Source organism: Lepidochelys olivacea (assembly GCF_965140295.1).
Source record: "Lepidochelys olivacea isolate rLepOli2 genome assembly, chromosome: 19".
NCBI lineage: Eukaryota > Metazoa > Chordata > Testudines > Cheloniidae > Lepidochelys > Lepidochelys olivacea.
Window position 1 is genome coordinate 5694496 of NC_140429.1, and position 13117 is coordinate 5707612.

Sequence of the window (13117 nt, forward strand, 5' to 3'; positions counted from 1 at the left end):
GAGGCCAGCAGGAGTGGATGTGAACTGAGGCCAGCTGTGAGGGTGGGGAACGTAGGTCTCTCCTACACACAGCGATTGCACCAGTTTAGCTCCAGGGGTGATAAAAAAAATCTGTGCAACTTTGCATGTGGATGCTCTTACCTGATCAGTTTTAACCTGGCTTTCCTTCCTGGTGTAACTCGCACAGGTGAGTTACCTGCCTGGCTGGGAAAAAGTCTAGGACACACTCATGCACGCACCCCCCTTGTCTACACTGGCGTTTGCCTCACGGTCTCTTGTCGCTGATGGTCCCAGTGACGAGAGGGTTGTTACAGACAAACCACCACTGCCTTTGCCACCTGTCCCGAGCCCGGTGAGATGGCACAATGGTTAACGTCCCATCAGCGGGTCTCCCGGTTGCTGGTGCGGCGTTAGAGGACTGCGCGTCTTATCGCGGCGAAGGCTGGTGTTCTGCCGCCACTTCTTGGAGCACGTCTACACGGCGCGAAGAAACCCGAAGCACCGAGTCACAGAGCCTGGGTCAGCTCACGGGGCTCGGGCGGAGGGGCTAAAAATCACAGTGTAGACGTTTGGGCTCAGGCTGCAGCCCGGGATCTGAGATCCACCCCGCTTGCAGGGCTTCAGAGCCTGGGCTCCGGCCCGAGCCTGAATGTCTACGTCGCAATTTGTAGCCCTGCACCTGAGCCCAAGTTGCCGTGGGTGTTTTATTGCAGTGTAGACGTACCCTGGTGGCATAGGTGCTGGAACTAGGGGTGCAGGGGGTGCAGCAGCACCCCTGGCTTGAAGTGGTTTCCAATATATCCAGGGTTTACAGTTTGGTTCAGTGGCTCTCAGCACCCGCACTGTACCAATTGTTCCAATGTCCCTGCTAGGTAGCATGAATGACCACGGGGTGCAGGCAAGGATGATCTAGGCTCATGATGTCAAACGAGGCAGGATCCCGGCATCTAGATCCTCCAGGGCTGGGTGCAATTCCTTCATCCCCATCACCTTGGATTGTCTAGTGTAGCCTCTGCCCCAGGGGAGAGACGGAAACCTGCCCCCGTGTTCTCAACACTTATCGCTCAAGAGCGAACCAGAGGCCCCTCTGCAATCGGATCGGCAGTTTTGCTCTGGTCACGTTTCCAGCTCCCTCCAGCCAGCCCAGAGATGTTCTAACGAGAGGATCCATTATCGGGGGTTCCATTATCCAGCATTAGCCCCGTGGAGTCCCTGGGAGAACTGCCTGCTCCACAGCTGATTTCAGTCCACGCTCGTGCTGAGGGTGCCTGAGAACCGCCCGGGTGGGGGTGACTTGAATCCAGCACCGAGCCTTGCAGCAAGCACCCACGAGAGCCTTTGCTGCAAACATGGGGCCAGTGGGGCTGGCAGGGCTGGCCCTAGGACGGAAAGGGAAGGGATTTTATACTTAGGAGGCAGGTCCCCAGGTCCCTCTGCCCTCTGCAGGCTCCTGTTTCTGGCTGCAAGGTCTGTGCAGGGTTGTCTAGCCGGGCAGGGGTCACCTGGAGGATGCCTCTCTGCAAAGGGAATGAGGAGCCAGCTGACCCCCTCAGGCGTGACTCAAATGAAGGTTCACACACAGTCCCAGAGGCTTTTACAGGCAGCTGCACTCCGGGCCCTCCCAGATTAACCAACCCAGTCTCTCTCTCTCTCTCTGTCCTCCCACCCCCACTCCGGCAGGAGTTTGTCATGATTGTGGTGTTCGGCATGGAGTACATCATCCGCATCTGGGCAGCTGGCTGCTGCTGCCGTTACCGGGGCTGGCAGGGGCGGTTCCGCTTTGCCCGGAAACCCTTCTGCGTAATAGGTAGGTGCGGGTGAGGGAAGCCGCCCGATGCACCCTGTTTCACGCTGCGTCCGTGTCCTGCTCAGTGGTGGGGTGGGGGGCGACCTCAGAGCAGCTGAAACCCAGGCCGCTGTTTGGGGAAGGACCGGATGTGGGTACTTCTCCGGACAGGACCGGCTGAGGGTGGGGTAAAGCCTTTTCTCTGTGCCTCCTGGGCCTGATCCCAGCGTTTCAGGAGCTGGCAGCGGGTCTGGGTCGGGCCGAGTTCCAGAGAAGAGCAGGGGTTCTAGGATCCAACCGGGGCTTAGATTTCGCTTTGAAGTGGGCTTGAGGCAGGGGGGTTTCCGTTCCTGCGCCATCCATGCCCCTTTGGGGTGGCGCTGGTTGCTATTTGGGGGCGATGGCTAGCCCTGGGCAGGCAGGGAAGGGTCTGTGGCTTTGATCAATGCGATTAGAGGGACACCGGGTCACATCCGGAGGGGGAGGGAATTGCAAAAGTGGAGAACTTCCGAAGAGGGCAGCGGGATGGTCCCCCTCCCCAAAACGCCTGGTGGATGGTGGAGAGAGCTCTTCCAGCCCAGAGACTAGAGCGAGGCATTGACTGCCTCCTGCTGTAGGGTTGTAGCCGCACCACCATCACTGTGACGCTCTCCTACCGAAAGTGGCCAGGGCGAGGGGACCAGCCAAGGAGGATAATCTTGACTGACCCAGTGGCCTTTCCCCTCCCTCTGGGGTATTATCAGCTGTGCAGTCCGGGCTCTCGGAGACTGACCCACTTGCAAAGGGCAGACGGCCATGTAGGGCCAGTCTGGGGAGAATGGAAACCTCAAGGGACATGAAGGGGGAGGGACCAGTGATAGACTTTCCCCCCACTGCTAGCCTGTTCCAGGAGTGCTCAGAAGCCGGTCCGGGGAGATGTGTCCTTGGCAGATGTGATGCTATGGGGATGAGACCCATGCGAGTTCCTAGGCAGGTGGGGTGGGATGTATCCCGTGCTGGGCAAAGCCAGGATCCTTTGTGTGTGTGTGTCTGCAACCCCCAACTGGACGCGATCTGGGCGAGGTTTGTTGTCAGCACTGGGGATGGAAAATAGGGATGTTTTAATTGCCAGGGATGGGGGTCCATGGCTTGTGCTATCAGCTCGAGGGGGAGGTTATGGCTGGCTCTGCTAGTGAGTGGGGAGGGGTATTGGGGCTGGCTCCCCCAGAGAGGTGTAACTGGGGGCAGGGAGCACAGGTTGGTTTTGCTGGTGAGTGGGGATCTCGAGGCTTGTTTTTCCCACAGTTCCAACCACCTGCATTTGAAGGGGGTAAAGGTTGCATCCCTAGAACCACAATACCCGCTAGCCAGCTACCCCTTCCCCCCGTCCCTGCCACCCTGCTAGCCAGCTAACCTCTCCCCCGTCCCTGCCACCCTGCTAGCCAGCTAACCTCTTCCCCGTTCCTGCCACCCTGCTAGCCAGCTAACCTCTCCCCCGTTCCTGCCACCCTGCTAACCAGCTACCCCCTCCCCGTCCCTGCCACCCTACTAGCCAGCTAACCTCTCCCCCATTCCCGCCACCCTGCTAACCAGCTACCCCCTCCCCGTTCCCGCCACCCTGCTAGCCAGCTACCCCCTCCCCGTTCCCGTCACCCTGCTAGCCAGCTAACCTCTCACCTGTTCCCGTCACCCTGCTAGCCAGCTACCCCTCCCCATCCCTGCCACCCTGCTAGCCAGCTACCCCCTCCCCATCCCTGCCACCCTGCTAGCCAGCTAACCTCTCCCCTGTTCCCGCCACCCTGCTAGCCAGCTACCCCCTCCCCGTTCCCGCCACCCTGCTAGCCAGCTACCCCCTCCCCGTTCCCGCCACCCTGCTAGCCAGCTACCCCCTCCCCGTTCCCGCCTCCCTGCTAGCCAGCTAACCCCTCCCCCATCTCCCTGTGCTCTGGGTCGCAGATTTCATCGTGTTCATCGCCTCGCTGGCCGTTATCGCCGCCGGCACGCAGGGGAACATCTTCGCCACCTCGGCACTGCGCAGCATGCGCTTCCTCCAGATCCTGCGGATGGTGCGCATGGACCGCAGGGGGGGCACCTGGAAGCTGCTGGGCTCAGTGGTCTATGCCCACAGCAAGGTGAGCTGGAGGAGGGCGCTGGCCCGGGGGCGGGGCTGGGTTTCAGCATCGGCGCCACGGGAGGCAGGCGGTAGTAAAAGAGACAGGGCAGAGCCGGGCACAGTGTGGCCTGGTGCTTCCAGCTTTGCCCCTGCCGCTCAATCCTGGCCGAGAGTCCCCTGCTCTGCCCAGGGCTCCCCATCACCCTGACCTGCAGCACCCCTGCTAGTCCAGTCCTCCCCCGTGCTTTGTCGTGGCCATTGCCCGTTCCCCTGTACAGTGCAAATAGGTCGGGACTGGCTCCTTCTATTGGCCTCCGTCGCTAGTATCTGAGCACCTCACAGGCTTGAATGTATTTAACCTCACAGTGGGGCTATGATCTCCATTGTCCAGATGAGGAAACTGAGGCACAGCGTGACTTGTCCAAGATTGCACAGGGGCACCTATGGTAGAGCAGGGACTTGAAGCCAGCGGTCCGCCCTAGTCCTAGGAGGGCACCCTCACCGCTGAGCCTTCCTTCCGCTCTTCCCCTGTTAACCTCCTATGTCTCCCCGTTCCTTTCGGAACCGACCCAGCCGTCCATGGCCTCGCCCCAGTCAACCACGTGGAACGTTCCCCTCCAGTCACTTAGTGCCGGCGGCCTCTCAATGCGTGTGCAAGAGCCTTCTCCTCTGCAGCTGCTGCTGCGTGTGAGCAGCTCCCTACCGGTGGCGCCTCTCTGCCCCTTTGCCGGTAGCAAGTGCTCAGCTCCGGCTGGGGCGGCGTCCCGGGCGCTCTGCAGAGGGGACGTTGCATTGTGCTATGTCGTGTTTTGGGCCTTCACCCCCACCCCATCTTGGCTTTCCTCCCCTGCCCTCCCAACCTGCCCTTGGCAGGAGCTGATCACAGCCTGGTACATCGGCTTTCTGGTGCTCATCTTCGCCTCCTTCCTCGTCTACCTGGCCGAGAAAGACGCCAACACGGAGTTCGCCACCTACGCTGACTCGCTGTGGTGGGGCACAGTAAGTGCGGCTGCAGAGCCCCGCTCCCACTGGGGGGGGGCGCGGCGTGGGCTGGGTGGGGGGCGGGGCGAGGAGAGCTCCGTCAAGGCCTCTCTGTGTTCTCTCCCCCCGCAGATCACGCTCACCACCATCGGCTACGGGGACAAGACCCCCAATACGTGGCTGGGCAGGGTGCTGGCGGCCGGCTTCGCACTCCTGGGTATCTCCTTCTTCGCTCTGCCTGCTGTGAGTAGCCCCTCGCGGCATCCCGGTAACGCCTGGCGCTGCCGAGCGGGGGGAGAGCCAGGCCTCTGGGTCCCTAGTTGCTCATGCTGGCAGTCGGGGGTGCCCTGGGGAGGGCAGACAGCTGGATGTACCCCCTACCCTCCAGTGCTCCTTAAAGGGACCCTGCCCAGCGGCTGAGACTCCAGAATAGACCCTGCCCTAGAGATGTCATTGGTCATTCTCCGCCTTCATTTTCTTTTCACTTTCCTTCTTTTCTTTTCTCTCTTCCTTTCTCTTTTCTCTTTCTCTTTTTGTCCCTTTTCCCCTCCTCCTTCCTTTCTCTCCTTCTCTCTCTTCCTCCCGTCGCTCAAGAGAAGAGCAATGCCAGACAGAATGGTGGCACCCAATACCCCACCCTGCCCCAATGTCTCCAGCTAGGGACTGCTGGCTCCTCGCTGATCTCTGGAGCTGCCAGGCCCCTGGGGGAGGAGAGAGCGTCTGGCAGAGCCAACAGAGTCCTAGTTTTGGGGGGCCTCTTTGCTCCCTCCCAAAGAGTGGATTGTCCTGCTAGCCAGACGGGGGGCGTTGGCAAGTTTGGAGTCCTTCTCCTCCCACAGACTCTGAGCAGTCTGTGTTCATGCTGGGATGACAGAGGGATGCTTCCTTAGGACCCCGCAGGTCTGTGGGGATCAGACTGTGTTGGGGCAGTTTGTCCAGCTGCCGCACGGGGCCAGGCAGGTTCTCCATCCCATTTCACGCATGCTGGCCCCTTTCTCCTGCAGGGCATTCTGGGCTCCGGCTTTGCCCTGAAAGTCCAGGAGCAGCATCGCCAGAAACACTTTGAGAAGAGGCGGATGCCGGCAGCGAACCTGATCCAGGTACCGCAGGACGCCTGCGCCTCTCCCTGGGGAAACCCCACCCTCCACCATGGTCTGGAGTCACTACACAGCTCTGCTGATGGCCCGCTAGCTCAGCCTGCAGGTTGCCCCTCAGCTCCCCCCGTACAGCTCTGCCAATGCCCCTCGATCCGCACATGCAGCCTGGCTCCTCTGCGATTGCAGATTTCGGCTCCCCCATATAAACACAATTGTGCCAATGCCCCTCAATCTGAACATTCAGCCCAGTACTGCCTGCTATCCCAACCTGGTGCCTCCCCACTCTGCAGATACCCGTCATTCCCCCCCCTTTCTGCTCCGGAAGGTACGGCTCTGCAGATACACCTTAATCTGCAGCCCCCCTGCTCTTCCAGCCTTGGGCTCTCCATGCGCACAGCTCTGCCAGGGCCCCTCTGTCCGGATTTGCACGCTTCAGCACATCTGACATGTACCTTGGCGAGGTAGCCTGTAGCCGAGCCCCCGAGCTTGCGGAGGGGGGCCCTGGCAAATCAGTCCCCTTGTCTAGATCAGCTTGCTAGAGAAGTGAAACTTCAGAATCCTTCCTTATCTCCCCAGTTCAGAGAACAGGCGCACAAAAGGAAGCCTCCGGTGCCCCTGGTCTATCTGCAGCTGCCAGCCAGTCAGTTGGCCCCGGCTTTCACAGCTCCCCGGCCCTCTGAATGCAGCCTTGCTCCTCCTTTCATCTTGGCGGCGGGGAAGGAAAAAGCCTGACGTTAATTGATGGAGTTGGGCAGGGGGCGAGACAAAGGGCCCCACCTACCCGTCGCCCTGCAATACAAAGCAATCGCTGGGACACGCGGCAACCCCCCCACCCCAATAACTCTGGCCATTGCTGTCCGGCATTCATCAGGCACGGATGTGCTGTGGGTGCAGATGGGAGGCCGCGAGGTCTCCGATAAGGCTCCCCATTGTGATCGCTCCTTAATTAATGGCACCAGCTTCTTGGGAGTGTTACCTGAAGCCTTAGCGAGAGGCTAGCCTGGGGAGAAAAGCTTGAAACAGGAAGGTGTGGGGGTGTGGGTGAGAAGAGCAGCAGGCTGGGTTCTCCACTCCAGCTACGCCAGTTTCACGTCAGCATGTCTGGCGCGGGCGGAGCTGCTGGGGGGGCGGCTAGGCCCCGTGCTGTCCCCACCTCATCCCCAGCGAAGCAGTGGAGAGCTTCCCGCTGACTGCTTTCCTAGCTGGCCCCGCGGTGCACCAGGGAGTGAGCAGCATTTGCCCAACCCTAGTATTTTAATGACCAGGGGGATCCCCCCCACACCCTTCTTTCCTGTGCTCCCATCTGATCAGCTCTGAGCCTGTTTGACCGTTCCCCAGCCCGCAGCCTGGGCGTCTGGCTGGGGAAGAGGCATGTGCACCGTCCAAGGACAGGGGGTGCTAATGCACCCCCGCAGGAATGTGCGGGGGTGGATCAATGGGCTCCAGGTGGCAGCAAGAGGTGCTGACTCACGGCCTGCAGCTGCTGTTTGCTCCTCGGGCAGAACTGGATCCCCCCACCGGGGTCTGTTCCAGGGCGGGGGTGGAACTGGAAGTGAATTTTGATGCCCTCAGAGGGCCTGTGGGGGCAAGCGCACCTCAGGACAAAGCTGCTTTGAGATGCCAGGATGAGAACTCCTGCCTGCAGCCTCAGACCTCGACCCCGAGTCATAGAGCAGGGCACAGCAAGCTCCCACATGCACAGCTGTGCCCAGCCACCTCTGGCCTGACCCTGCAGCATTCACAACTATTCCAGTCCTGGGTTCCCCGTTCACTCACCCACTGATCCCTTAGCATCCCTTGGCACCGCCCTCCCAGTGCCCCTCGGTCCTGCCAACAGCACCTCTCCCTGCACTGCCAGTTCCTGGCGTCTCCTCCATGGACACGACCAGTTGTGTCATGTCTGCCGCACCATCCCTCTCTCTCTGGTGCAGGCAGCCTGGCGCCTGTATTCGACAGACGTGAGCCGAGCCTACCTGACCGCCACCTGGTGTTACTATGACAGCATTCTCCCATCCTTCAGGTAGGTGCCGCCCCACACGGGTGACCACAGACTGAGTGCTGTGTGGGGAGGGGAAAGGGTGGTCCCTGCCATCTAGCAGTCAACTCATCCGAGAGCAGAGGAGTATGCAGGGCTCTGAAGGTCAATCGCCTTGGTGTCTGTTGAGGGCAAGCGAGAGCAGGATTCGGCCCTGCATCCTGGACGACCCACCAGGGTTTGGGAGCAGTGTGGATGTGAGCAGCTTTGCCCCAGGAACTGGGTATGTAGCCTGGTGTTGCTCATCGCTGCCTTCCCAGCCAGCCCTCTGGCTGCCGGGCACAGCAGAGGTGGTGGAGATGCCTTGTGCTGCTGGGGAGGCTGGATTCCCATTGCTGTCCCCGGAAAAGGACGGGGCGGGGGGCACTGAGGCAGGGTGCAGAATTATCCCCCCGGCACCAAGGGCGTTGACGGAGGGAGAGGGCCGAGTCCCGGGTTAGCTGATGGAGTTAACCCTTCCAGCGTCATGACAGATCAAAACTCCAGAGCCAGTGCACCATGGTCACTCTCTGGAGATGCAGTCTCTCTAGGGACGTCCCTGTGAGGGAACCGCTGGAATCTCTGCACCTTGACAACTGGTCACGTGACCGTGATGCCCAAATGTCCTTCCAGACAGAGCAGTTTATCAGAGCTGGTGCCATCAGGCATGTATTCCAGAGCCCACTCGGTTTAATGAGGCAAGACTCCGCATGCTCTCCCGAGGCACGTACTGTGGGCATCTAGCGGTAGAATTCCTAGCATCCTTTCTGGGGAGGAGGGCGGGAAAGTGAGGCACGGACTGGACCCTGGTCTATGATTCCAGACTTCGAGGCACCCCTGGAGCTGAAATGTCAAACGCTGCAAGCCCGTGTCTGTTCTCCCCCGTTGCACGGGAGGCTAACGAGAGCCGTCCCGCTGAAGTCAGTGGGGTAACCTGGGTGTCGGTGCAGTCGGAACCAGGCTCAAGGCCCCGAAGTTGACTCGATGGTCCGAGACCTGAAACACGCAGTCAGGCTGAGATTTCTCTTAACCCTTCCTATGCTGGCATTTCCCAGCCCATCAAATCTATATACACAGCCATGAGGACCAGAATTCCTTTGGACAATGGAAATAACTTAACTTAAATGGGTGGGGGAGGGAGGGGAGGAATAGGGGTGCTTGGGTTGCCAAATAAAGGTTTTGCAGTTAATAGCTTCCCCAGAATGGAGCCCCTTCTCATCAAGGTGGGTTGGGAGAGGAGGCGGAGCTGAACTTTCTATCCAGCCCATTCATAAAGGGTGAAATCAGCTTTGCTCTTCCCCCATCATCCTCTGTCTTCTGCAGAGCTAGCTTCTGTGGGGCGCAGGGGTGGAATGGAGCCGCTGCTAAACTTCCTGCCTTCCTCCTCCATCATCCTCCATCACGCTCGGGCCGCTCCCTTCGAAGACCCACGACCTCTGCATCCATTCCAGCCCTGCCCGCTCTGTCTCTCTCCCTCCCATAGCGTTTCCCAGCTAAGCTGGAGCCCTGCTGGTGATGGGACCAAAGTGGACGGATTCCGCTGGTGGCTGCTGTTGAAATTAGCTGGAGCCGGGAGGATTGCTCGGCGCTCTGAGACCTGGGATTGACTGGCTGCAGGCCAGCCCCATGGGTCACCTGTGGGGAGTGGGGGGCAGAGTAGAAAAGACAATGTTTGTGTAAGGGAGGAAGGAGGTAAAGGCCCTTTGGGTATCCACGGATGCTGCCTCCCCTGTTAAATTGACCCACGTCCTTTGCCCTTCCCCCTGCATCCTCTAGGAATACACTGTTGGAAGGGGAATTCCCGAGGCCTCTGACGCTAAGAAATAGCGTTGTGTAGGGAGACAACACCCTGGATTGTCATTGCTTCTGGATTGTCCAGTTGTGTCCATCCACAATGTATCTGTGTTGCTGGCCTGTACAGGGCAGGGTCTGGCTCTGTGTTGTAAATTGTACAGCGCCAAGCACACTGATATTAGGCAAATAATAAAATTGCCCCACTTTACACCGGCATGTTTGAGTCAGGGAAGGAAACATGCCTACCCCCAGAGCTTGACTCCCCCCCCCCTTCCGCTGCTAACCATGGATTTAGGTTTTGTCTGCTTTGTTCTGCAGTGGGTGGTTTTGTTTCTGTGCGATGACCCGTGGTTTTATTTTACAAAGACAGAATTCTTAGCAGCCTGAAACACAAATCCCTCAATTCCCAGCAGCACCCAAGAGAAGATCTGTCCTTCTGTGCAGCACCACGGTGCAGAAACTGAGCAGAGGTATCAAACTGCGAAGAACTGCCATAAGTTAGAATCCCCATTAGCTTTTCTGTCACTTTTGAGCCCGTCCCATTCAGAAGACTGTTTAGTGTGTGGGTTGTTTTTAAAGTAAACATCAGAGGAAGAGCCCAGAGTTGGATCCAAACTTCCCCAGAGTTCAGCATCTTTCAGACATAGGCGTAGTTTAAAGGGGAGGGGGGAGGTGTTGCCCCCCTGAACTGCAAGCTTCAGGCAGGCTCAGAATTTTCCCCCCAACATGAGGCCCCATTGGCCTGACTGGAGCTTCCCCCCCAAATGTAGAAGTCAAACTACACCTATGCTCTCATGCTATTTCACAGTTTGAGAGAGAGAGGAAGGCCCTCTGACATGATAGTTCAAGTCCCTGCTCTGCCACAGACTTTTGGCATGTTCCTTAGCCTCCTCGTGCCTCAGTTTCCCATCCCTACCATAGCACGGCGGTGTGGCGAGGATAAATATCTGAAAAATTGGGAGGCACTCAAGTACCTGGGAGAGACGGCACACAGATGTGAAATATTCAGAAGGAAGATGCAAAAAGCTGCCAGGTCTGCCACTCATTCAGCAACTGGCATTAAGACACCTGGGGGCCTGACCCAAAGCCCTTTAGAAATCAACGGGAGTCATTCCACCTTTGTCAATGGGTTTGGATCAAGGCTAGAGACTATAGCATCAACCGTATCATGCTAAAATGAGATCGTGCCTTGCAAGCTCAGCTCTGTGCTCTAAGGTACATGATGTGCCCCCCCACCACTGGCATAAGCAGGGGCAGAATTCTACATCGGGTCAGTTGCAGGAGAGAGTATTAGAAACAGGGGGGCTGCCCCTCCGCTCCCCGACACTGGCTTTCCAGCAGTGCAGCTGCTTCTGATTTACAGCTGGGGGGAGCAAGAGGCGCATCAGGCCCGTTTGTTTCATTGCACGATTTACGTCTCTGTGCAAAGGGTCTTCTCAGACATGCAGCATGAGTCACGGTCTCTCTTGCATCATCTGAGTTTGTGCAGAGCACTGAAAAATCAGGACAGACCCAGGTGTGTCTGCCTGCAGCCAAACTCATTGTAAACAATCCCAGCGATCAAACTGCCTGAAAACATGGGGGTCCTTTCCCAGATCTGCCCACTCACGATAACACGAGATGCCACTCACTGTAGATTGTGAAAATCTTCGTGACTGGATCATTCCTCTTCTTTCTTGTGAGACACCTAACAAAGGTGACATTTAAACTTCCATCACTAGGCTTCAGAATAACCAATTCATTGAGCTAAATGGGGAAGCTCTCTTAAAGCTATTGTCTTGGGCTGTCCGCAGGCTCAGGAAGACATCATTCCTTCATGTCACATTTTGCAGGGTATCTTCACCACCATAAGGCTAGAGGCTTAATTATTTTTAAAAAATGAAAGCTGAGATTGTGAAACACAGGAATGTACCAGCCCCCTCCCACCCACCCACCCCCAGCTAGCACGAGCTGGCCCAGTTCAACCCCTGCAAAGGCCTGATGGAAGCTGCTAAGAAACTGTCTTTAAAGTCTGGGGGTGGGGTTGGTTTACACCTGCCTGGATCCCTGCTTTGTTCATTCATGTGGCTTTGATTTCTTTTTGCCTTGGAAGGTTTAATTTCTCCGTGTTTTTATTTGAACCCACCCCCAGAGAGCTGGTCCTTATGTTTGAGCATTTGCACCGAGTCCGCAACGGAGGAGTTAGGAATTCAGAGGTGAAAAGGTTGCCTGATGGAGCCCCACCACCATATCACTCCTTCACCTCTGGCCAGAAAACCATCGCCCCTGCTTTTTGCTCTGGGGAAAGGTAGGGTGCCCCCAGCTACCGCTCCTTGGTGTGTCCTTTGTCTCTTCCCCTCAGTGTTGGCCCTGTGCGCATGTTTGTTGCCAGTGCTGGTCTCCTCCTGTCTCCTGAGCGCGGTTTGGCTTTTGTCCGTGTTGGTGACAGATGTACCCCCGGCTGGCTCCTGGTCTCCCTGTAGTGGCTGGACCATGTATTGAGGTTTATGTGTCTGCTAATGAATCCTCGCTGACGGACCTAGTCATTTCATGCAGACACTAGAGACTTGTGCTTTTCAGATTCAAAGGTCGCAGGTTCAGTCCCCACAGACAACTCACGCAAGGGGGTCACACACTCGTGCACAGATCACCCCTAATCCACCTGGCTGTCTTCTGTGTTCCCAGGGGCTCTCCAGCACCCAGGGGGGAATCCAGAATCCCAGTAGAATGCCCGAGGTGCTAGGATTCCAATCGCCCAAAATAACTAGCATTCCCTGTGCTCCATGGCTCTTAGGGTCTGTCTACACTACTGGGATTGCAGCTTGAGTAGACACACCCATGCTAGCATAGCTACAGATGGTAATGTTGATGTGGCAGGCTGGGCTGTACAAGTGCACCACGGAGCCTGAGTCCTTGTGCTGCAGAAGCCCACGTCCGTGCATCTTGCAGTTAAAACCAGCGCAGGTCTGTCTGCTCCAGCTGCAGCCACACCTCCCACTGCCATGCAGACGGACGCTGAGAGTCCGTGCAGCGTCCTATCATCAGACTCGCTCATAACATTCAAACCTACCTAGTGTGCAGTAACATCACCCGGGACGTTTTAAATGGGCGACCTGAGCATATGCATAGGTGCACACCCTGAATAAATGTGTGATACATTCTAGCTAACTCCGGGAATTGTATATGTCAACGCAGTGTAACAGACAGATGGCCCTTCTGCTCCCTTATCCGTGGCCAACACCTGATGCTGCAGGTGAAAAAGCAAATGCCCCAGCATGCATCTAATTTTGCAGCATGCCCCTAATTGTGCGACGATATCTCGCTGGTCAATTTCTTCCTGAGCTACCACCTGAGATGGCAAAACCCTGAAGTAG

The 13117-nt window shown here is 57.5% G+C and overlaps 1 protein-coding gene across 1 annotated transcript in view; it reads left to right on the forward strand.

Moving 5' to 3' along the window:
* Nucleotides 1-13117, forward strand: part of KCNQ4 (potassium voltage-gated channel subfamily Q member 4) — a 79492-nt gene that overhangs the window by 46807 nt on the left and 19568 nt on the right. Inside the window, exons 3-9 of the mRNA XM_084609719.1 lie at nt 1681-1807; nt 3722-3897; nt 4752-4877; nt 4992-5102; nt 5864-5959; nt 7888-7976; nt 11896-12051. Of these exons, the coding sequence (XP_084465845.1) occupies nt 1681-1807; nt 3722-3897; nt 4752-4877; nt 4992-5102; nt 5864-5959; nt 7888-7976; nt 11896-12051 (881 nt within the window). The remainder of the gene's footprint in view (nt 1-1680; nt 1808-3721; nt 3898-4751; nt 4878-4991; nt 5103-5863; nt 5960-7887; nt 7977-11895; nt 12052-13117) is intronic.